Source organism: Hydra viridissima, unplaced genomic scaffold (assembly GCF_058129835.1).
Source record: "Hydra viridissima isolate aposymbiotic clone 2 unplaced genomic scaffold, HvirCarnegie_v1 scaffold_4, whole genome shotgun sequence".
NCBI lineage: Eukaryota > Metazoa > Cnidaria > Hydrozoa > Anthoathecata > Hydridae > Hydra > Hydra viridissima.
Genome location: NW_028324303.1, coordinates 13,566,873 through 13,591,345, shown reverse-complemented (window position 1 = coordinate 13,591,345; position 24,473 = coordinate 13,566,873). Strand labels below are relative to the sequence as shown.

Here is a 24,473-nt window from a genome sequence, read left to right as displayed (position 1 = left end):
TATTATATTAATGTTATCATAAAAAAAAAAAAAAATCCTACCAGCCGAAAAATTAGATGAGAACGACTACTTCTTTCATTCATGTTTGTTATACCAACTTTTCGGTTGACTGAATAAAAAGTTTTTTAAATTTTTTCATATTTTATATACAACTTATTTATATCATATAGTACCATTCAATTGTCAGTGTAACATAAAAAAATTGACCCACAAAGAATAATTTCTTACTTATTCCTTTATGCACCAGTTCCATTGTGCTTTCATAGGATATCACTGTGTGAGTGGTAAGATTTTCCACCACAACATCATTTTCAGAATTAGTTAAAATCTTTATGCTTTCTTTTTTATTTGCTAAAAGATCCGTCATTTCCTAAAATGAAAATATAAGATAAATGGTAAACACTAATTTCTATTGGATGATGAACAATAGCATACTCTCTGCTGTTGAAACCAATAAACAACTTAAAATAACATATAAAAAAATAAGTATTTTAGAAAATTAACTTTTGTAAAAAACTTACTTCATTGTAAATTTCAATAAATGATGCACGAAGTAGAAATTCTCTGTCTGGTTGCTAAAAATTTAAATACCTGATAACAAACTAAAATTATAGAAACACAAATATTTTATCAATATCAACCCCCTTCCCCCTTCCCCTAAAAATAAAACACACACACACACACACAACATAGAGTGAGGAAAATGTTCCCATACATAAGGATATACATATAAAATCATCTGTATTATGTTTTCTTTAAATATTTCAAACTTAGTGCATTGTTATTTTTTGGTACTTTTTTTGAATATCTTTTGTGCTGCTTTGTTTTAGGTAAAGCATAATTTGTTTTAACAGAATAATAACTTTGATGTTTATACTTTTATAAAGGAACTTTTTCTGTACCCTGTAAACTTTTAATGCAAAAGATCTACATTTCACTCACATTTAAGAACTATATAAATTTGAAATACCTGTCATGTTGTTGAATAGTAACAAATTATTTTAAAAAATATTTATACTAACATTTGCATTAAAAAATCTGCATAAACTTAGAGTCTAAACAGAATTTAAACTAGGAACATCAGAATAAAAAAGCATTTGTTTATGAAATAACATTCTGAGCACATTTAGGTCCATACTATTTTGTTCTAATTATTTAGTATTTAGTAGCAAGATGAGTGTTACAGAAATAGAACAAAAAAAATTATCAAGGTTTTTTGTGATAAAAATCCAGAAGCCTTTAAGACAGACATTAACAAATACTTTATGAATCTAAAATTCAATCAATAATATTATTGTCAAGAGATTAACAATTTTGGGTAGAAAATCCCCAGCTACAAAACTTCTTATAAGACAAATAAGTTTACTGAATAACATAGATCTTTCCGTTTTTTACAGGTCCAGCGCATCAGGTTCTTATTAAGCTTTGTGGTCCAGACATACTTATCGGTTAGAATTATGTAACAAACAAAATAAATTTAATTTTGTGCAGATTTGTTTATGCAAACATAAATTTGAATATTATTCTGCAAATCTCAGGTGCAAAGAATTTTCTTTAATTCATCAGCAAACCTGTCAGTATTGACTTTAATGCACAATAAACAATAAAAGACATTATTTTAGCACTGCCTGTATTTAAACATACCTCCATAGTTAAGCAAAGACATTATGCTGCTAGTTTAATGTTTTATCAACAATATATAAGTCAAGGTGTATTTCCACAGATTTATATTTTCATCTTTTACCTTCTTAAAGAATGTTAGAATGGATCAAAAATATTCTTTAAGAAAAAAGATGAAAATATGAATCTGTGGAAATACACCTTGACTTGTACATTTTTTATAAAACATTAAACTATTTTTTAAGTTAAAAATAGGAAGTTAATTTATAAAGCCGGTTGACATATATACTAGTATATAAGGTAATTTTATTGATAAAATAAATTATGCATATAAATAGGGTTTAGGATAAATTAAATTATGCATATAAATAGGGCTCAAAGAAATGAAATCATAAGTTTTCTTTGCACCAGGCTTGAGATTTTCGGCCTTGACTCTGCGGGCTGAGTCCTGTTGCCATAAATAATTAAAATTTTTGTAATTGGCATCAATCCATGGTTTAACAACAGTTTTCAGAATTTCCAGGTACTTATTCTGGCCAATTTTGAGACTCTGAGGGAACCAGTAAGTAAGGCATTCACTTACCATCAGAGCCCACAACCCCAAGCATCATTGCTCATGCTGGTTGCTTCCTAGTATGAATGTGACACACCTCTGAAGGACTGAATGCAATAAACCTGCCATTTTGGGCATTTCTAGAATGGTCCTGGCCCTTAAGCTCCCTGACCCTGGACCCAGAAAACAGTAGCTCTAGATACACCTGCAGTCTCACAAATTTTTGGGATTAGCACTTGGGCGCTGAGCAAATTCAGGCCAAAAATTTTTTTATTTGTGATTGTTTTGATTCAAAGTTGTTTGAAATAACTGCCACCAAAAAAAAAATAAAAAACGCAGGAAATTTATTTTTGTGAAAAATATTAACAAATGGGAGTCTCAGATTTGGTGCTGCACCCTGTACTTTTCACATTCAAATGTGGAAAATGTCAAAAATTTAAACTTGAACTGACTTAGTAAACAAAATTCCTCTGTACAATTAGTTTCAGTTTCAACTGTAGATAGTAGCACTACTAAGCAAGGAGGAACTTCTACAATAATCTATTCTGATTAACAATTAAATGAAAAAAAACTTGAATAATTAACAATTAAATGAAAAAAAAAGAATAATTTTGGGAATCTTCTAGAATAAAGCAAAACTTGTAAGCATACTATTAGTAAACTTAAACTCTTTAAAGCAATTAAAGGCATTTGAACTTTAAAAGTAATTCTATATATAAATGTTAAACTTATTTACTGTATTTTTACTTCATTTTGCAAATAAATCCAAAAAAGTCAAATTTTCATTGATTCATCAGCAGACATGACAATATTGACTTTAATGCACAATAAACAATATAAAACAATTTTTTTGGCTGTGAGAAAACATATCTATGTGGTTTAGCAAAAAGAAATTTCAAAATACAAATTTAGTTTTTAAAATACACGTACATCAGGTTTTTATAATCAGATACATAGTCTCTTAAACATTTCCAGAATAAAAATTATTATCAAGACTGTTGTTAAAAATAAAATAAAATAAAAGCAGAACCTTGACAGTGTGATCAAAGACATCTTTGATTGCCAAAGGAAGTATGCCAAGCTCATTAGTATCTCCAAGAATAGTATGTGTTTTACCTGAAGCAGTCTGGCCATAAGCAAAAAGAGTTCCTAACAAAGAAAAATTATTCATTTTAAGAATGCTTGATAACACTTTTTGAAAAAGTTAAATCTTAAACAATACGTTATTAACAACTCATATGATGAATAAAATTGGTAAGAAATTTTAAATTGCAAGACGAGGAGAGTTGATTAAATGTATTGGTAAAGTAAAAAATGTGCATTTCTATTGAGTATAGTTTTAAGCTACTTGACAATGAAAAACAAAAGAAAACAAAGAAAAAAAACAAAAAAAAAACATAAAAATAACAGTTCACTGTTTCCTTACCATTTATACCACGCATAGCATTCTCAACTAAAGGCTTTCCGAGAACATCATAAATACTCTTTGTTGAAGAAGATGAATCAAAAACCTCATCTGAAAAAATAATGACCTATTCAATAAATGAAGATTTTTTTTTTGTTGTAATGAAAAAAAAAAAAAAAAAATTAAGTAATGCAACTAGCACATATTTACAAATACCTAACTGATAGACAACAGAAGTAATATTAGTTAAAAGTTAGGGGTATATTGATCTGTAAGTACATGAGATTAAGATGAATTTGACTAGATGCTAATTACAAATAGGAAATCAAAATATTTTTTCATATATAATTGTTTAAGTGTAAAACAGATTTTAAAAACTAGTGTGAGTGGAGTGGCAAGGCACTACAGTGGTTTTGGAATTTTTTAAGTTACTACTCTAGAAAATGTGTTTTTTTAAATGACAAAAAAATTTGATAAAGATTGTACTCATAGGGTGGTCCGCTTTAAATTTTTTAAAAAAAATGTTTACAAGGGTTTTTATCAGTGATAATATTTGATTTAAAAATGTTAGATACCAAAAATTACAAATTTAGGACAATTTTTAGATCCTTCACAAGAAATTGGAACTTTGAGTAATGGATTGCACAAGTGTTGTACAACATTTTTTAACAACTGTTACTGTTTCTTAGCATGTCTTTATCAACAACTAAGAAATAATTATATAAAATTTTATCAATTTATGAATATTTATACATATCACCACAAGAGATATTATGAAACTGCATATCATTTGATAATATGAAACTGCATTTAGTAAAATCATTTAGTCTTTCTCTTTATTCTCTTGAGACAATATTTGTTCCTAAATACATGCCACAATATAATAAGTATAAAGTGCTACAGCTTGATTAATCAAGTAAGCTTTAACTGTTTCTTCAGTTATTCAGTTGCAATGTTATAAACTTTATATACAAATGTCTCTATTAAAACAAAGAAGACAGAGATGGTACTTAGATCAGAAAAAAAAAAGTTTATTCGATCCAATACATATTCCAGTTGTTGCTATAAAGAGAAATATTACAGCTAAAAGAAGCAGACATTTAACTCCTTTAAATCATTGGAAAATGGTTTTTCCTTAGATAATTTTAAATGAGGAAGACTATTGTTGAATAGAGCTGTCTACAAAAGATTGTGTGTAATACAGAATGAAAAGGATCCAAGATCAGAAACAAGACTGATTTCAAATCAACTAATTGATGATATCCTTGAAAACTTTTGGTTACCTGCTCATATTCCAACAAGTCAATCAGGAAGGACTGTGTTGATTTGATTAGATTGTTCATTTGTTAGCCAAATGAGTCACTGAAAAAAATTCCTAAAACAAGAAGCAAAAAAGAATAGTAAAACAGAAAACTTAGTCTTTCAACACTATTTGATATATCTCACAAAGACATCTAACTATTGCTGAAACCTTCTGGTAATGCACATGGTCAACAATAACACCTCAAGTGGGCTCAATGGCAGGAGTAGAAAAAATACTTGCTGAAAAAGAGCAACCACCTTACACCAAATTGCTGCACCATGAAAGACAAAACAAAAAACAAGAATATGCTTTATTAAGAAGTAGCAGCTCAACTTAAAACCCTGTATTTTACTTAACCATCATGAAAATAATAAAGTTGATGATGGTTCTGATTTTTCTTCACAAGTTACTTAAAAATATGATGGAGATAAAAAAGATTCCCATAAAAGAAAAAACAAAGTATTAGTACAAATCTATAATAATGCTGGAAATTCAAAGAAGAAGGCTGTTAAAAAGAACATGTACATTAATTGATGGATCCAGTATCAGTCAATGACAACGACTACTTATTTTAGGAAATTCTTTAGCAGTGAGTGAAAATGTTTAAGGGAACTACTGGAAAGAAAGAAAAGCAACCTTTGTATCCAGGACCTCCCAAATTGCTTTGTACTTTGTATTAGCTAAACATTTCATCAGAAAATAGGAATAAATTTGAAGAATTCAAAGTTGCAAAAAAATGTATCTTTCCTGCATCAATGTTGCAGAGTGAGGTATCAAACTTATAGGAGACATCACACATTCGAGCTAGATTAGCTTCATATTCCTCAGAGATCTTTCTAAAATTTTACCTGCCTGTCAGCTTTCTATCTGCAAAAACATTTTTTTGGCATATAATCTTTGTTTTTATCCAATTGAGAGAGAACAACTTGCACAAATTATTGAAAAGCATTGAAACAGCTTCAAAGGAGCATATATCACTCAAAGAAACTAATTTAAAAGAATTTTCATTAAAAAAAAAATGACATTTCAGTAATACAATTAATTGTGGATTTACAAATATTTTAATAAAATCTTTTGTATGATATGTACAATAATTTAACCAAATTTTGAGGGATCATTGTCCATCCCACTGAAAAAGAAAAAAATTAATGGTTGAAAAAAATTTTACAACAATTTATTTAATTTTCCAATGTCTTATGCGTGATTTTTCAATCATGCACAAGACATTGGAAATAATTTTTGATACTTAACATAATTTTTGATATTTAACAACAAAACATCGGAAATAATTTTTGATATTTAACATTTTTTAGATCAAATCTAATCAGTAATAAAAAAAAAAAAAAAAAAACCTGTAAAAAATAAATAAAAAAGTTAAAAACAGACTACTACATTGTATTCAAGCATTCAGTTAAGGAAAAAAAACCATTACATGCAAGTTTTAGAAAAACATGCAAGCAACTTTCAATCAGGTTATTTGAGAAAGTGAGTTAACTTTTTCTTTTTTTTTTTTAATGAGTTAATTTAAAGCTTTACATTTATCCATATTTTCAAGTCTGTATTTTTTAATTTATTCTAAGGTTTTTCTGGATATGTGAAGCTTCAAATTTTATTGTTGGTTCTTATATTTAAAAACCATTCAATAAAATTCAATTTATTAAACTATTAATCAGTCTTCAGTAACTAAATCAGTAATAAGGTAGCAAGAATGAGTAATGTGGAATTTAGCATGCACCAATTCATAAATCTCATTTACAAGTTATCCAGAGCATCAGTCTTTACAACCAAGGTACATAGTAAAGCATTTTGCTCATTTTAATAAAGGCCTGTGAAATAAATGAGTATCTCTATTAATTCCAAAATAAACTTGAATGATAATTGTTTTTTTCAAAAATACAAAAGAGATAAACTCTTCTCTTGTGTCAACACATAAGAGCAGGTGGTAGTAATGTAGTACGAGGATTGCTAAATGAAAAACTTCAAGTTACAGGTTACAAAGTTGACAATTTCTTGGAGGTCAAAAGTTATGTTTACTGAAAAAATACTAATAAAAAGATTTCACACTACACTGTCTTATAAGCAAATATATTAGTATAATCAAAAAGTTCATATAATTCCTGTTTTAATATTCTTGCCAATAAAATTTTTTATAAATATTCTTAACATTAACTTATGTACATATATGCTTAATAAAATAGATATTTTTAAATTTAGATCATTTAGATAATTAAAGCTATAATGCGAATTGACAAAGTTGGTATTAGATTGTTAATTGAGACTTGTCGTCATAATCAGAAGTCTCCATCTGATGCTCACAAATTCATAACTACTGCCTGGGATGAGGATGCAACTTCCATTCAAGCAGTATGCAAGTACTATCAAAAGTATTCTACATCAAACATAAGTGATTATAGTCAGTTTTCAGATGAATTGAGGTCAGGTAGACCCAGTACCTCAACAACTATAGACAACATTGAGATCATTCAACAACTGCTTGATGAAGACAAATTTTTAACAATAAGCAAATTTGTGATGTTGTAAACATTTCTTTTGGTTCAGTTTATTCAATAATCACCAAAAAATTGATGAAAAGGTCAATTTGTTCCCAATGGATTCCATATGGCCTCACCTAAGCAAATCAACAAAATCGGGCTGAATTTGCGCATAAATTTCTGACCATCCTACGAGAAGAATTGAATGTTTAATGACGTCTAATTTTTGTGGATGAAAAGTGGATCTACAACAGATCGATTGGGTGCAAAAGCAGTAATCGCGCTTGGATTTCAAAGGGTGAAGAAGCTCTGAAATGTATCAGGAGATTACAATTTGATGCAAAAAGTATGGCAATTTGCGCTATCTCATTTGATGGCAAGGCCTATGTTGAGGTACTTCCAAATGGACAATCAGTCAATTCAGAAGTGTACATGCTTTTCCTATCAAATATGCATTATAATTTTGTCAACAAAGACATGAAAAGAGTAACATGGAACACAATGCTCCTTCAGCACAATAATGCCAGGCCACATGTGTCTGCTGCAGTCAGAGACTTTCTTGCTGAGAAAAAAGTCACCCATGTCATTCAACCTCCATATAGCCCCGACTTTAACTTGTTGGACAGATATGCTTTTTCTTCATTTGAATTTTATTGCAAGGATTTGGATTTTCAGACAAAGGAAGAGGTTCAAGAAGCTATGGAGACAAACTTAAGGTCACATTCACATGATCATATGCAACGGCAACTGGAAAAACTGAAAACAGATTTAAATGAGATTATTTTGAAGCATGGTGCCTACTTACGATCCACTCTTAATTTAATTGTTCTATGCTAATTCTTTGTTATAAAAAAAAATTGATTATATGAACTTTTTGTTTGACCCTAGTAGAATAATTCATCAGGTTCATCTACATCAAAAGAAAAATATATATGGATGACACTTTGTTAATGATTGGTATTAACAGTGGAGTTAGTTTCATAAAAACCTACTTATCTTTTATCTCTCTCAATGATCATGAAAGTAATCATGAAAAGTTTCTTTCATCAAACAATTTTTCATCATTTCAATAGCTCCCCGAGAAGATAAATTGTACGCTGTGGTAAGAAATATTGAATATTTGAACTAATAATTTTACTTACCAAAATAATACTCTTTTTCAGTGCTGTAAATTTTCTTTTTGTCTGCATGCCATAGACAATCTTGGCCACTTTGTATTTCTCTATGTAAAAAAAAAAAAAGCATAGCTATTGGTGAAAAGTTTTTCAGAAGCGCTTTTTCGCATTTGCCAAATTTTTAATCAGCTCTTAAAATAATTAATTTATTTGGTCTATTTTTTTATTTTAAACATAGAATTACTAACAACAATGTTAACATTTTTGTATTTTTAAATTTTTATTTAACACATCAATCAAATGTTAGTGAGAAGTTTTTTATTAGAATTCTAATTTCCAAAGCATTTTATCAAAACTTATTTGATATTTTCGATCACATAGACTTTATAGCTATTTAACATCAAAAAATGAGCTAAAACTAATTCTAACTTTACATACCTACGTATACGAGGTCTTATCCTAATTCCAACTTGAATATTCGTTGTATCCATTATTACATAGTCTCAGACAGGAACGTAAATAGCAAGCTAAATTTAACTAATAATTTGAGACTATCTGTCTAATATTTATAATAAGACCTAGAACTAGCTTTCTATACATATTAACTTAAAATTATTCAAGTGTATGTAAAAAAATTTTAGAGGGTTTTTAATCTGAAGGCGCTCAAAGATTAGCCATAACTTGAAATGGAAAAAATATTCGAATTAATTGTTAAAAATAGTTTTTAAAAGATGACTTTTAAAACTCGACAAAACTGTTTTGCCGATTTTTTTAAGGAAACTGAATTTGAAAGTGGTAGGAAAAAAGTGAAAGTGAAAGCTTTCATGGTCACAAAATCAATATATATTATATTACATTATATCATATTATATTATATCGTGTTGATAATTGATTAATTTTTCCAATATGAAATTATGCTAGCAATTGATTGGTACATAGATAATCTCATATTTCTTTGCACTGAAGTAATTTTCTGATGATCCCCCTGATATGAGTTTACAGCCAACTCTTGTATAAGCGGATTGAGACATGAATTTACGTCGCTCTCTGTAATGATATTTAAAAGAGAGTGAGTAATACAGGTATGGAGCCCTTACTAAGTTTCATAAACTTCGAGCGAGATATTTTCAATTAGTGTAAGCAGTGGCGTATCTAGGGTAGGGCAGGCAGGGCACGTGCCATGGGCGCCAGCCTGAAATGGGCGCAAAAGAGGCTTGGTTGCGATACAATAAGCAAGAATTATATAAAATAAATTAAGAAATTATATATCATATAAAATAAATATATTATATAAAATAAAGTTTGTGTCATCATTTATTAAAAAATTGTAATTAAGCACTTTATGTGGGGGAAGAGGGGCGCGAGATCGGTGTTTGCCCCAGGCGCTATTTACCCTAGGTACGCCACTGAGTGTAAGTTGGCTAAGGAGTATCTATCAGAGGCAAAAAGGTTTAAAAAGAATCAAAAAAGAATGCACAATAAGCAACTGAATCGAATTGATTGTAGCTAATTTGATAGCACAGCTCTTTTTCCTTTCAAAAAATTTAGCAATTACAATTTCTTGCCAGAAATTTCATGCATACGTATCAAATCTTTAAATTGCATTAAAATTAAAGTTCTTAAGAAATATTTTCAGCAGAAAACCAACTTGCTGAAGTTTACAACTTGGTTTTTTTTTTTTTAAGAAAAAAATAATTTATGAAGTTTAAGTAAACTATAAAATAACTGTTGAAGGTTTAGAAAATACTTTTATTTTTTAAATTGTTCGAATCTTTTAAATGTTTTAAAATTTCACTTTTCGTCATTTTTAATTTTTGTTTGGTTAAATTTTATACTAGTATATAAAATTTCAAAATTAAAGGCGCGATGCCCTATTATTTAGCTAATTTTTCCAAAATCTTCTGAGGCTAATGTATTAAACTGACAAGTAAATTCAGGTCCATTCACGATTAATCATGAATGGACCTGAATTAACGTGTTATACATTATCCTTAGAATTTACAACAATTAATGTTATACATTAGCCTTAGAATTTATAACTTTCTATTAGTTAATTGGCACATTCACTTTTTTTACTTGATTGCAAGATTGTGTGTATCGAATTGATATTTCTTGATACTAGGAAAGAATCGAGATATTTCTAATATTTCCATCTTCTCAAACTTTTCCTAATAGAAATAACTATTTCCTAATAAAAATTCAAGGAATGCGTGCAACAGTGTCGCATTTACACGAATAACTGAAAAAAAATTAAAATCAGTCATCCCGAAAAAATGATCAACAATAAATTAGCAAAATTGTGGTTATAGATACTTAGCAAAGATCCAAAACTAATTTCCAAATATTTAAACGAAATTTTAATTAACAAGTTACCCAATTTTATCATTTGTTAATTTCGTTTGTTCTATTACTTGACTGAAGTGCCTAATTAAAAAAAAAAAAAAAAGAAAATTTCTGAAATTTCTTACAAAAAAATTTGCACAAACAAGTAGAAGCTTTTCCCAAAACACATATTTAATAGTTACAAATGTGATTCTTACCCTTCAAACTCCTAATTTTTTTTTTTTTTAATTACCTATTACTAACTCCTTAATTAATTTACAAAAAAAGGCATAAAAAAGTGGTCTCAATAAAAAGTTAATCAAAAGTTTGTAAAATATATAATTTTTATTACTATTACTATTATTATTTATCATTATTACATTGAGTACAAAATACATAGAAATATAAGAAATCAATAAATTTTTTATGCACTTATTCACTTAAATGTTTTCAGCGTGTGGTACGTTTTTGAAACATTCTCCCGGATGGAGGCCATTATTTCTATCACAAGTTTCACAATAGAATGTTGTCTCTTTTCTCCCTCTCTGTATTTTCCGATCGGAACACACTATACAGTCTTTATGTTTCTTATGTGAAAAAATAAAGTGAGTTTTTCCATCCAAGCGCTGGATGGTGTTACTTTAGGACAAAGTTTTCTTATAAAACAACATGTTGCATATTGATCTGCAACATCCACTCCTCCCATGTTTTTATTGTAATCTAAGATGATGGTCGGCTTGTCGATTTCGTCTTCAGTGCCTCTTCCAGCTGTAGCTCTTCTCCTTCTCCTTGAGGACTGAGAAACTGAAGTATTCTTAATGCTAAACATCGTTACTACTTTCTTCTCTTGCCATGCCAGCACTAAACATTTGTTTTTTCTGTAAGCAATTTTTTGCCCAACAACTAGTTTAGGTTACTTTTTTGTCAGTCATTATGGTTCCAGTTAAAAAACAGCCAACTTTTAAAAGTTCTTCAGCTAAAGTTGGACTAGTGTAAAATTGATCTGTAAATATATGATAACCTTTGGCTTCAGGAATCGAGTTTTGTAAATTTTTGTAAAGTTGTAATACAATTCTGCTGGTAAAAGTTAGATCTGGTCTTATCAAGTTGTCGGTGGTAATTTTTTCATAGTATGGTACAAATGAATATATAACTGCTTTCAGAATCGGCCAACACATAAACTCGAAGCCCCCATTTTGTTGGTTTTTTGGGGTTGTATACGAGAAACGATATTTTTCCTTTGAAAGAAACAGTAGATTTGTCAATGGCCAAATTTTCTCTAGGTGTGTAGTGTTCCATAAACTTTGTGCTTAGGAAATCTAAATAGTTGCTTACTCTTTGTGATCTTATCCTCATCGTTTGATTGTCTGAAGCGATGGTTTCTAAATCTAGTGCCCAAAAAATTTGAAGAAAACTTCTTCGTGAAAATATTTTTTTAAAAAATATCATTTTCAAGTGAAATGATCTAGACCAATATGACTCTAAAGTTGGTATATTGACAATACCCATATTTATAACCACTCCAAGAAAGGCTCTCATTTCAGTCTCAGCAACATCCTTCCAGTTTTGCCAAATGGAATATTTGCTAAGTGTTTTTTCGCTTATTATTTTTGCAGCATAAGCATTATTCTGCTACTATTTTTTTAAACAAAGTTGGAGTAAAAAATAACTCAAAGAACTCACAAGGTGTCTTACTACTGGTTGGAAGTTTTGGTCCGGTAACATTATCACCAACTGAGAAGCCTGATGTGGGATGATTATTATTGTTTTCAGTAACGTCTATCCATGACTCTTGATTATCTTGGACAGTTGAAGATTGCTGTGTACTATCTGAATCCTCATCATCACTACTGATAAATCTTCTAACTTTTCTTCTTCTGATAATATTATCTTCATCGGAACCGTCATCAGCAGTAAATGAAAATTGTAGTGCAGGAGTACCATCTGTGTCATCTTCCAATAAACGAAGTTCACTGTCTCTTTCAACCATATATTCGTCATCATCACTTTCATATTCGTTGATGATTGACTGTTTTCTATTTACCCGGGGCATTTTTATTTAGTTAGGTATATAATAAAGCACCTCAAATAAATAAAATTATTACTAACACACATTAAAAAAAAGCTATATTTTCACCAAATTACAAAGTATTTTTTTCAAGACCGAACAATACGTGCTTTCGAGGCCACGAAAGACTTGTTACTAAATAAAATATTGGTGAAGATACGAGTACTATGTAGTAATCCAGGTACCTGAACATAAAAAAAACCTTTCTTAGGTTAATGTGTTAGAGAAAAATCCCTCGCTCCTTCCTATTGTTACGCAAGTACTTAAATACATCTCAACCAAATAACTGCGTACTGCATTTACAAGGTTAAAAATAATACGATTTTAAAAATTACCAAAAAGGCAAAACTTGACAAAATGTATGTATTTTGCGTGTTCGGAATATTCAGAATGAGATATATTAAGTATTTAAAAGAAAAAAAACTACATTTGATAATTTAAATTATTTTTAAAAATTGTGTTACTAAAATGTCGAGTCTAACTCGACATAGAAGTTGGTGTAAGAAATATTAAGTCGATCCACACTCGACAAAGGAGTGGAAAGGGTTAAATATGTAAACAAATAGCCAATAAAAACGGACGTTTAATGATAATTATTGTTATTATAAGATAAAAATTGTTAGAGAGTTCAGAAGACACAATTTGCCCCCCATATACACTCCAATGTTCTATCGTGCAAGCGCTCATGCCTTTGCATGTTACACTCTGCCGTCGGTGAGTTTTGTAATGGTTAATTATGTTTTTATTTTCCCATCTTATCAATCATCGTCTGGGCACATTTCGAGTTACTATTGCTTGTACCGAACGTAGTTTTGCTTAGATTAAGATCATACCATCTTACGCTCTGTTGCAACAGTACATGCAAACGAAATTAATCTTACACTTGATAGAAGTAAATAAACTTCCATATGGGAAAGGCGCCTAGATATTTTCGTTTCATATAGATACTCTTGTTTAGATTTTTTACGTAACTTACGGAGCATTGTAAGTAGAGCTTAAAGAACTTAGCCAACCATTTAGAATTTCTAACAAAAGAATTGTAAACTGTAGTCTTTTACTTTCACAATTATTTTTGATTAGTAACAGTTAGAATGTTTCTCTGGCCATGAAAACATGCTAGTGGTGGTAAGGTGGTGTTTTGAGAATGGTTAGGAATTTAATTCTCTTGGATTATACGTAAAAATTTAAAACGAACAACACCTCAAGAATATTCACAGAATAAAGAAACTTAAAAAATTCTATTTAACAGCCTTTAAGTTATTTTTATATGCAATGTTAGATTTATTTCTCGGGCGAGTTCTTGAGCATTGAATGATTTGACCAGATTAAGAGATTCTCTCCTCATCAGGATTAGTAAATATAATCGGTTATCTATTTCAGTTACTTATAGCGATCTCGACTTCTACTACGCTTTCTTGTTGATTTGTGATGCCGACTAGGCGACTTTTCTCTGGAAACGCGCCGCTCTTTTGAGGATTTGTGTTCTTTGTGATCCTTTGATGATCTTTTCTCAGGTCTTTCGTGATTATCACGATGTTCACTATGATGATCTCTGCTATGACGTTGCTGATCTCTATCTTGACTCGAGGTTCGAGACTTCTCACTACCTCTACGAGGTGATTTTTCGTCTCTTCTTCTACGCGCATGCTTTTCTGCTTCACCAAAACTAGGATCAGTTTTCTCATCAGTTTGTGAAGAGCGACGCTCTCTAGTCGTTTCTTTATTTTCGTCTGCATATACTTTACGATCGTCGCATAAATTGATAGCTTTAAGACTGGCTTCAATCTCCTTATGAATTGGAACAGGGATTCTCGGAAATAACGTACCATACCAGTCAAGCTTTAAAAGAAAGCTTCGAACAAGCTGACCAATAGTCATAGAACAACCTCCACCTATAAATTGAAGCATCAAAAGAGGTTTACATTCTCACATAAAATAAAGATATTTATATGGTTACAACTCATAATTTAAATACCAAGGAACTGAAATGCTCATTTTCAAATATGTGTTCCATTGATGATAAAATAACTTTACAATACGTTATTAAATCGTAGATGGGGCTTAAACCAAACTCTTTTGTTTTAATCTCAGAAAAAGCTTAAAAGATCATTATAGTAACATTAAAGCAATTGAATGGATGGGGAGGGGAGCTGTAGTCGCCCCAGCTCTACTCTCTTTTCTCACATGTGGTGATGAATTGGTCAGTTGATTCTATAGAGACAGACAAATTGGTAACTCAGTGTAAAATTATTTCAATGTACAGTTTCTGTAAAGTAATGGTAATATTGCTTCAGAAAAAGAGTGACTATTTCTGCATAACAGACATTAAAATTAGATTTTCAATTACACTTTGAAAAGGAAGATGTGTAGAACAACAGAAAACTTTGCTTTTTTAACTTTGAATACCTTAAATCAACCTTTACTTTATACAGAAATTTAAGATAAAAAATCAGATAAGAAACTTTAAGATCAAAACTAACTTTAAAAGTTGTCTGCAAAAAGTTGTTTGAAAACATACCTGCCTTTGGATCAATTTCTTCTTCATCCTCAAGATATGGCTCAAACCAATCCCAAAAAGTGTTTGGATGTTGACAATACCGAATAAACATAAAACCAATGCCACGGATGTAAGGAGAATCAGAATGATTTAATAAAACATAAACTTGTTTTTCGGTGAGTTTTAAAGTGAACAGTTTAAATAATAAACAGTAGCCACTTGACACAATACCTCCAGCACCAACACCCCTTACACCACCACACATTCCAACTTGACCGTGAGTCTTACGACTTCCTTTTTCCCATGGTTCAAGATGATCAACCTAAATGCAAAAACAAATTTTCAATAAAGATTAACATATCATATAGTAATGAAAAGTTATCACAACTTTTAAAAAGAAAATCAAATGATGGCAAGTGTAAGTAATCATGAGTAAAAATAAAATGGCTTTTTTAAGTTGTTTTTAACATGTTATATATATATATATATATATATATATATATATATATATATATATATATATATATATATATATATATATATATATATATATATATATATATATAACATGTTAAAACACTTATGTTCATATAGATTTCATTTAAAAAATCAAAGTATTTTTAGATTTAAATTAAGAACCAAAACATTTGTTTCTAATAAATGATACCCCTATATTTTGTCACCCATTTGACATTTGAAAAGGAAATGCGGTTAATTTAAAATACATCCCACATCTAACTTTCTAATCAATTACATACAATGGTAAAACTAACACGAACACAAAAATAATTATAAAGGGTGCCAAGATACATGAAGTAAAGGTTCCGATTTGATGATAGCCTTCCAGCATAACACTTCATGTCATGACCCCAAGGTCGACATGTTCTTTCTTGGGAAAGTACAAACTGACCTTGTAGTAGATTTCATCAACCACTTCATGAAACGTTTTCAACTTGAACAGTTCATTCTTGAAATAAGGACTTGATAAAATATTAGTTACTACCAAATTGTTGATGTTCATTGTTTGTACATTTCCCCATAGTGGCAGGGCGTTACCTTTCTTTTGACCTTGCTCATCTTCTTCATCAGACATGGTAAAATAAATAATTTCGAACGTTGCCCTGTAATTAAAGGTTATTTCATTTAAAAAACAGTTCAACAAAAAGTAACTACATAAGTGCATAAAAGAATATTAGTTAAAATTTTGTTTTTTAAAATAAGTTTGTTTTGATACTATACTTTATTTTAGCTCTTTTTGTTAAACACAAATATAGAGATTTTATTCAGGCTTGAATAAAAAAAAAAGGATAATGTTATAATGTAAAATAAAGGTACAGAAGAGTTATTTACTGAATACATAGACAGGTTTAGATTATTATTTAGAATTTAATCACTTGATATCTACCTATTTCATTCTTTTAAATTAATATCTAACGATTGACGACTAAAGACGGAGCACTCTATTTATTAGAATGTGTTCATACATAAACATATCTAGATATAGAACATGACATTTTAAAAAAATAAGACTCTGTGCTCAAAAGTTAAATAAAATTGCAGTTGTATGAATGAGTTTACACATCAGATTACTTTCTACGAAAAGAAATAAAATCAGTTAATCAACCGCTTTGTTCAGTAAAGAGGAACGGTAGCAGCGTAATAGTACAATAGTAGAGTTCTTAGCTTATATATCTATTGATGTTTAGTTGTTCCGCACCATATAGCATCCACAATGCAATTTGGCAAAAAAAAAAAAAAAAGAAGTCATGTTTCTTGTCAGAAGTAACTTCGCAATTTTTATCGGCCAAAATATTCTATCGACGGAGCTAACCTCTAAAAAATAAAAAAATTAATCTAAAAGTGACGGATTATTTACATTATTAACTCAAATCATCTTTGAGAGGTTATCTGTATATAATTTATTTAACCAAAATAACATAAGACAGTCAAGATTTATTTGCTGCCACGTTACTAATAGGTATAACACAATATATAATACGATACAAAACTGACTAATTCTGAGCATATTAATCATTCACATGCAAAGTTTGACTATAAGATTATTGAAAACTGTCTATTACTTAGGACTGGGTAATGTTTTTTGAAACTTTTTTTTTAAGTATTTACATTAAATTAACTTTAAATAATCTCTTATACATGAATATAGTAAACTACCTGGCAAAAAATTAACCCACTTCTTTAAAACCAGCTTTTACTTCGTAACTTTAAAATTAACTAATAGAAATTGATGGAACTTTTACAGTAGACAGTTTTTAGTAATACTTTCCCTACATATACCATCAAATAATGAGCTAAATTACATGAGCACTTAATTGAGTAGCCTTTTGCATTTAGGTGGTAACAAAACATTAAACTCGTAAAGATTTGGATTTTAAATTTAACTTCAATTTGAAATATGTGCAACCTTTAAAGGGTTATGTAGTTATAATATGAGGTATAAGATTTTTGTAAACTTAGTAACCAGGTTACTTATGTATGATTTCATTCCCTTAAAGCGCTTTTTTTGTAGTTATGCAAAATACAATATCTTAAGATTAAAAGATAAAGTTACAATAAAATTATTAACTTATATGCATGAGTTGTGCAACTTTAAGATTTGATAAAGTTTAGTTCATGAAAGTTGTCCATTTACAAATCGATAAATTTGTCTGAACTCTAAAAACATATGCATCCAGTTCATGACACTAGAACAACTCCCTCTTAAGTGTAGGATTTTTTTGATGATAAAATTTTAGAAGTATTGAATTACTCCTCTCTTGAGATAATACATTTTCTTTGTTTTAAAACTTGGATAAGAGAGACAATTTTCTCCCCCCCCCCCCCCTTATATTATTTTAAACAGTTGAACACATTAATTTTTAACAATATAAGATCTCAAACTTACATTTTGTTTATTGATTGTATATGTTTGTTATTAGAGCTTTAGTACTACCTTAAGAATAGTCTGATAACGAGTTGACAAGCTTAAACGTTGGTGCTCCAGATTTTCTCAATTTGCATCAAAAATACGGCTTTAAAAATCTTTTTTAAAGTACCGATCTAAATGGTCTCAAAGATATTTGATCGGAATAAGATTTGAACTTTTTGATTTTTCGAATATCAAAATTATCAGGCACGAATATCATTTGATTGGAATAGTTTTTGAAATGATTTTGCGATGAGTTTAAGATCATATTCTTGTTGAACTATTAAGGTGGAAAACCCCTCAGAAATATGAAACTTTTGAAAAAAAAAGTATTATTTTCTTATTTTGTGCAAAAATATTTTTAACCTTTACTAAAAAATAGTTCAAAATCCTATTTTTTTATATGAAAAATTTATGCTATCAAGTAAATTCTATTTTCCATTGTTCAAAACAACTTTAGTATAAAAACAGTTACTGGAAAGCTCATAAATATATAATAAATCTTCTACAATGGCTAAGGCTTGCAGAGTTAAACAAAGAGCTAAAAATAACAAAAGGAAAAAAATATTTAATGTAAAAAAGAACTTAGTTGTAAATAATGTTGATATGGATGTAAATATGGAACCGAAATTGTAGATATGAACATAAATGTTTCTACAAGTGTTGAAGATGTAAATGTAAATATGGAGAAACCAGTTGATTTTAACTTTATTAATTCTAATGAAATATGTGCTTCTGCTAGATAAATAAAAAAAATTTCGTCATCAAGACCAAAGTTATCTAGTAAATTAATTACTGCATACCGTTTTATAGATTTAGAAATACTAAATTCTGTAGTTTCTACCCTTAGATGTCCAGAATGCATGTCATCTAAGTTGTTTCTCTATGAAAATGAAAACAAGAGAAAAGTTCTAGCGTCTTGTCTTTATGTAAACTGCTGAGTATGTGATTATTCAAGAGAACTTTACACCTCAACATTAAATATTCAAAAAAGTTTTCATTTTAATACCAAGGCTGTGTATGCTATGAGATCATGTGGTCAAGGCTATTCTGGATTCTCAAGATTTGTCTCATTAATGGATATGTCTAAACCAATGACTGCTAATAATTATAATAAAATTGTTATAAATTTACTAATGCAGTAAAATCTGTAGCTGAAGACACTATGATGGATACTGCTCAAGAATTAAAAGACTTGAAGAGTAATCTTATGTTATATTCTATTCCAGACAATGTGCCCAATGTTATTGATATTGCAGTATAATATGGGAGCGTATACCAAAGGGTCATCATGTCTAGCTTACACATCTTCAATTTGGCACTTTTGATGCAGTTGTCCATTTTAACATTGGTAGACAAGCTAGTTTTAGTTTTAGAAAAATGAATTTAAGACCTAGAAAGTATTTGTTAGAAGGATGTAGGAAAATTAATCAAAAGGGATTATACTTAGCCATATATAAAAACACAGAACGAGCAAAGAAACGCAGACAAGTAATTCGTGGAAAAAAGAAGAGTCGATATGACAAATCTCTTGAAAAAGAGCAAAACCCATATCAAACTGGTGCATTTTAAGATTTAACTTTTTTTATTATATACAGATTTGCATATTTATTTACACTATTTTGAAATTTTTTATGTTAGCATTTTTAAAAGCTGTTTTTCTCAGATGAAGAGTTTTTAATACTCCGGCCAGCATATCTAAATAACTAAAATTGGTGTTAGGCTAAAACTTTAAGAACGAATTTGTTAATTTGTCTTCTGTGATTTAAGCGTGACATGTACTTCGGTCTAATATATTAGCCTATTAACAAATTATTATGAAAAATCTATCTCGCTCATATCACAGAACTACCTTGTTAGAACAAGTATGCAAAAAAGATTTTGTTAAAATTGGGTACATCTTTAGATACGTTGGCCGGGGTCTTTCACTGTTTTGGTGTTTTTGGCACCTGCTACAGCTACCATTTTACCCAAAAATTTTTTTTTTTTTGTTTTTTTCAGTTAATTTTGTTATTTACTTTATGAAGTTAAATTTATAAAATATTGATATTTAAGAAAAAAAAATTTTTCAGGGGTTTTCCACCTTAAAGAAGCATGTCATGTTCGGTAAGTGGAACCTTGTTAATGATTTTCTTGTTAACCTGATAAAAGTTACTGGTAAAATGGTGGAACGAATTGATCATTTCGCGAACAAACCAGTCCCAGACTATTACGTCGATGTTTTAGATGTTGGATGGCTAAAGATTGAGCAAATATTCTCTAGAATGACGACTCAGAAGTTAATGCTACTTGTATCATATGGAATAAAGTCAAAGATTTTTTTTCAAGGGTCAACTTTCTACTGTTTGTAATACTGGAAACTTCAGTATTCTAAAGTTTTGCTTTTTGCTGGTTCAATCACAAATTTTCAAACATTGCAAGTTGAAAGTGAAAAATGAAAGGACACATTAACGTTGTCTAAAATCTTTGGGGGAGAACGCGATCACTTCCTCTATCAGTTCCGACGACTCCTATTTTAATTGAAACAGCCAGTTCTCTTACACTTGTGATATCGTAACAAACGTTTATGCTACATGATTTTTTTAAGCAGAGCATTGTCATTTTTTAAAAAAAATACGCGGTAGAGTAAGAACAAAAGAAACTCTTCGTGCTCTAAATTAGTTGTTTAATATTGATTTTATTAATAACTTATCCAGCAGTCTTTTAGGTTATAAGATTTAATTTGAAATTATAACTTCCTATTTTTCTTCCTGAAAACTCTCCCTTGGAAGGTACATTTTAAGAATCGGATTTATTTTATAAAACTAAAGAAGCCATTTTATTGGTCGTTGGATAATCTATGAGTAATATACCTAATAGTTTTAGTTTCGTATGTTCCTAAAGCCTATTCTAAAAATCTTATGCTAAAGTAAAAATCATAATGTAGTTGAAAAAAATTAGAAAATCCAAAATCAAAACAGTAACAAAAAACCCAAACGTTTCCTTGAGTAAGAAGATAATATTTTTGTACAGGTACTTATTTCAACTTTTGTATTATTTCCAAAAGGTTTAAAAGGCTTAAAAAGTAACATAAGAAAGTATAAACCAATAGAAATATAGTACCAATCAACATTCGTAAAGATCTTCTACTTTTTCTAATAGATGCAATATGAGAACCACTTCCATTGAGAGTAAATTTTGGTTGCTCATGCGCTCAAGAGTTAGTCGCAATCTAATAAAACACGACATTGTCTTATCTAATTGAACAGATATTGGTTTATTGATTCCATCCCCCACATCTTCATCCGAAGAACTGTAGGTAACCAAAGGCACAACAGAGGTAGTTCTATCGACACGATTACTGGCTAATTCAGCTTCAGCTTCATTATACTTCTCACTGTCGTTAGTATTAATAGATCGAAGAAAAAAATCAAAATCGTCTATTATAAAGGTTAAATAAAGTTTGAAATAATTTATGAAATCAACCTCAACAGATATAAGCCAATCTAGCAATACAAGTTCGTCGTAGATTAAGCCATTTAATAACTGCCCAAACAGTAGGTGAGGGTTGATATGTTCGAATTTCTTTTGAGGTGTCTCCAACTTTCTGAAATGAAATAGGCAGTTTACTTTTAACAAAATAATTACTTAACGTTATACAGATAGAAACCTTTTTATGAAGATATACACTACCATCCATTAGTTTTGGTGAAAAGATTGATCAAAATGATATAGCGCTGTTGATGAGAATGATATTGTCATTTGTGTTATTGATAATTAAGATATTAATTTGTGTTGTTAATCAAGATGATATTATTGATAAGAAATTTGCTTAGAAAAAAATACTATAAATTGTTACAACTTCCAGGGAAAATAAATGTTTTAGCTTATAAATAGTTCTGTAATAAACTATAAAAAACAAATTTATTTTTCTTTAACAAAATTATCCACCTTTAGAAGCAATCACAGAACACGAGGCATTCCTTTCAAATCCAATTACATTTCATTTCATTTGTAGCAACCCCAAAAGACAATTTTGATTTGATACTCAAATACATCTGTCAAGGTTATCCCAAAGAATTTCAATAGGCCTTCAGTCTGGACTGGTGACCAAATCATGCTTTTCAGTGCCTTTTGCTTTTGCTTTGACAAAACAAACTTTTCTCAAACAGACGAAGGTAAAGCCAGAAATAATAATATGGGTGCCAGATGGATATTTGATTAATCAGTGATAATTTTATTCTGCAAACATGCCAGAGTTTATGGTTTTAGCCTACATTTTAGCTGATTCATTTAAAGTTGTCCAGGTCAAGTTAAACTTAGGTCTTTATGTTGTGCATATCCTCTGAGTATGTTAAACACCGCTAAAAAAAACCTTTCCAAAATGAATAATTTCATGCATACATCAACCTGGATTTCTTAAAGACACAATCACAGATTGTTTTTTGATTTTAAATGTGAATATTACACTTTTCTAGTGTTCAATTAAAACATAAAAACATTTAATTGTACTTATACTTTATATATCAATATGCTCAAAAAAAAAATTGAATAAAGAGCTACTTTTGCTTGCTTTAACCAATTTAAAACAAGGAGATCTTAGAGTTTAGTGTTTACAACATATGCAAAATTGTTTTAACAAATTGGCACCTAAAAAGAATTCATCAAACAATGTGGATGTGTTAATATTAATGGGTGGTAGTGTATTAGATATAAAAATGCATACCTATTTTTTGTAAATAAATAAAGCAGCAATTTTAAGATAAGAACTTGCTCATCATCTTGCTCCATAAAGACATTAATCAAATTACAAACCATTGTTGACTTCGAAGTCCTGAACTTAGATATTAAATTTAAGAAGTTTTTTAAGACCAGATCAATTTCATCTAGAGAAAAAGTAACAGAAGATTAAAATCACGAATTTGCAGAAAAAGTCTTATTTAATGATAGAATAAACCATTCAGATAAATCAATTACAAAAAAAATTGGAGAAGAATCAAAAATAATACATATATACCAAATATTTACAAAACAAAATTGCTTTGAAAGGTACTGGTGTATAATTTAAAAACAAATCAGGCTTTTCACCATAAATATTTCAAATAACAACATTAGAAGTAACAAAAATACTAACCAAAGTTGCTTTCATTTGCAAATTCAAATAACATAGTCTTTAATCCAAACAAAATCAACTTTCGAGCTGTGCTTTCATCAATACAAGACCAATTCTTTTCAATTAATGTTGATGTAAAATTGGACTCAACCACTTTAACATTGTCTATAAAATTATGCCTCAAATACCAACTGACATTCAGACAAAAGTTTTTTATAACTGGATCATAAAGTAGGATGTTCTCATCAGAAACTGCATGAACAACTTTAAAAAGTAATTTTATGACATACCTCCAAACTAAATGTTTTTTTTGTAGCAGTTCTTTATCATTATTGTTAACTAACCAGTGCACCAACTCAATAAGAGAGTCAACAATCAGATTTTTAAATGATTTAAATTCAAGATTTTGTAGATTTAAAGAATTCCATTCAACCTTGTGATAAATCTTAAAAAGCAAAATACAACTTTGTAGCACAGCCAACAATTCATTCAGATCAATGGTTTCTTTCAAACTTAAGAAAGATGTACATAAGTGACTCACTTTGTGGATACATTCTCTGTATGTATGAAAAAGTTGGTCAAATTTGGCAACTTCTGAACAATTTTTGAACTCATTTAATATTATTTTTAGAAAATGGCTACATAACTCAACATTTTTAAGTTCATCATAATTTATGTTAATAGATACTATAGATTCTGGATGACGTTGACAAATCATAGATATCAACTTCACAGCTGTGTATTTAACAAATAAGTCTTTATAATCTAAATACTGAACAGCCTGCTGAACAATCTTGGCTGAGTAGAAACTTTCCAGAAATAAATTGTTGTTTAAATAGCACGCAGGAATTTTTTCAAATATATCAATTGCGCTACTCAGATTTATTAGGAAATCTGTGTCTGCATTAATTTCATTCCAGCTCTTTAGAAAATCATCCATAACCTAGTTAATTATTCTTTTTTTTTTTCAAATAGCTATAAAAACAAATGCTTACAATTTATAAAACTAAATAATTCATTTAATCTTATGAAAGAATATAATATTTAACTTCTAACTCTTATTTCCATGAGCTATTGAAT

At 29.3% G+C, this 24,473-nt stretch overlaps 3 protein-coding genes and 1 pseudogene across 13 annotated transcripts in view; 1 reads left to right on the top strand and 3 right to left on the bottom strand.

Moving 5' to 3' along the window:
• LOC145182863 (uncharacterized) overlaps positions 1–9,177 on the bottom strand; it is a 35,365-nt gene extending 26,188 nt beyond the window's left edge. For 3 of the 6 annotated variants that reach the window (XM_090086429.1, XM_090086430.1, XM_090086433.1), the window contains exons 1-7: positions 8,927–9,177; positions 8,516–8,595; positions 3,600–3,689; positions 3,204–3,322; positions 522–575; positions 229–370; positions 42–109 (exon numbers count right to left, since the gene is read on the bottom strand). In XM_090086429.1, the coding sequence (XP_089942555.1) occupies positions 42–109; positions 229–370; positions 522–575; positions 3,204–3,322; positions 3,600–3,689; positions 8,516–8,595; positions 8,927–8,979 (606 nt within the window). In that variant the 5' untranslated portion in view covers positions 8,980–9,177. Of the gene's footprint in view, positions 1–41; positions 110–228; positions 371–521; positions 576–3,203; positions 3,323–3,599; positions 3,690–4,861; positions 4,949–8,515; positions 8,596–8,926 lie in introns of those variants that run through there. The other 3 variants (XM_090086432.1, XM_090086434.1, XM_090086431.1) reach the window with 2 other exon arrangements.
• A 4,902-nt stretch (positions 9,178–14,079) lies between these two features.
• On the bottom strand, positions 14,080–17,208 carry LOC145182876 (pre-mRNA-splicing factor 38B-like). 2 transcript variants are annotated; one of them, XM_090086460.1, is made up of 4 exons: positions 16,781–17,208; positions 16,186–16,496; positions 15,397–15,697; positions 14,080–14,770 (listed from the first exon to the last, which is right to left on the bottom strand). In XM_090086460.1, the coding sequence occupies exons 3-4, from the start codon at positions 15,638–15,640 to the stop codon at positions 14,259–14,261; spliced, it is 756 nt and encodes a 251-aa protein (XP_089942586.1). In that variant the 5' UTR covers positions 15,641–15,697; positions 16,186–16,496; positions 16,781–17,208; the 3' UTR covers positions 14,080–14,258. The 2 variants fall into 2 exon arrangements, with proteins under 2 accessions (XP_089942586.1, XP_089942585.1); XM_090086459.1 differs by having other exon boundaries at positions 16,286–16,496; positions 16,781–17,065.
• On the bottom strand, positions 17,059–24,405 carry LOC145182870 (uncharacterized). 5 transcript variants are annotated; one of them, XR_016452231.1, is made up of 6 exons: positions 23,415–24,404; positions 23,007–23,166; positions 22,232–22,644; positions 21,767–21,887; positions 21,404–21,677; positions 17,059–17,208 (listed from the first exon to the last, which is right to left on the bottom strand). XR_016452231.1 is itself a non-coding variant. In XM_090086452.1 (4 exons), exons 1-3 carry the CDS (start codon positions 24,331–24,333, stop codon positions 21,407–21,409), a joined length of 1,560 nt encoding a protein of 519 aa, XP_089942578.1. In that variant the 5' UTR covers positions 24,334–24,405; the 3' UTR covers positions 17,059–17,208; positions 21,404–21,406. The 5 variants fall into 5 exon arrangements, 3 of the variants coding, with proteins under 3 accessions (XP_089942578.1, XP_089942579.1, XP_079914267.2); XR_016452230.1 differs by lacking the exon at positions 17,059–17,208 and having other exon boundaries at positions 21,303–21,677; XM_090086452.1 differs by lacking the exon at positions 22,232–22,644 and having other exon boundaries at positions 21,404–21,887; positions 23,415–24,405.
• On the top strand, positions 18,812–19,565 carry LOC149889998 (uncharacterized; annotated as a pseudogene).
• Positions 24,406–24,473: the final 68 nt, after the last annotated feature.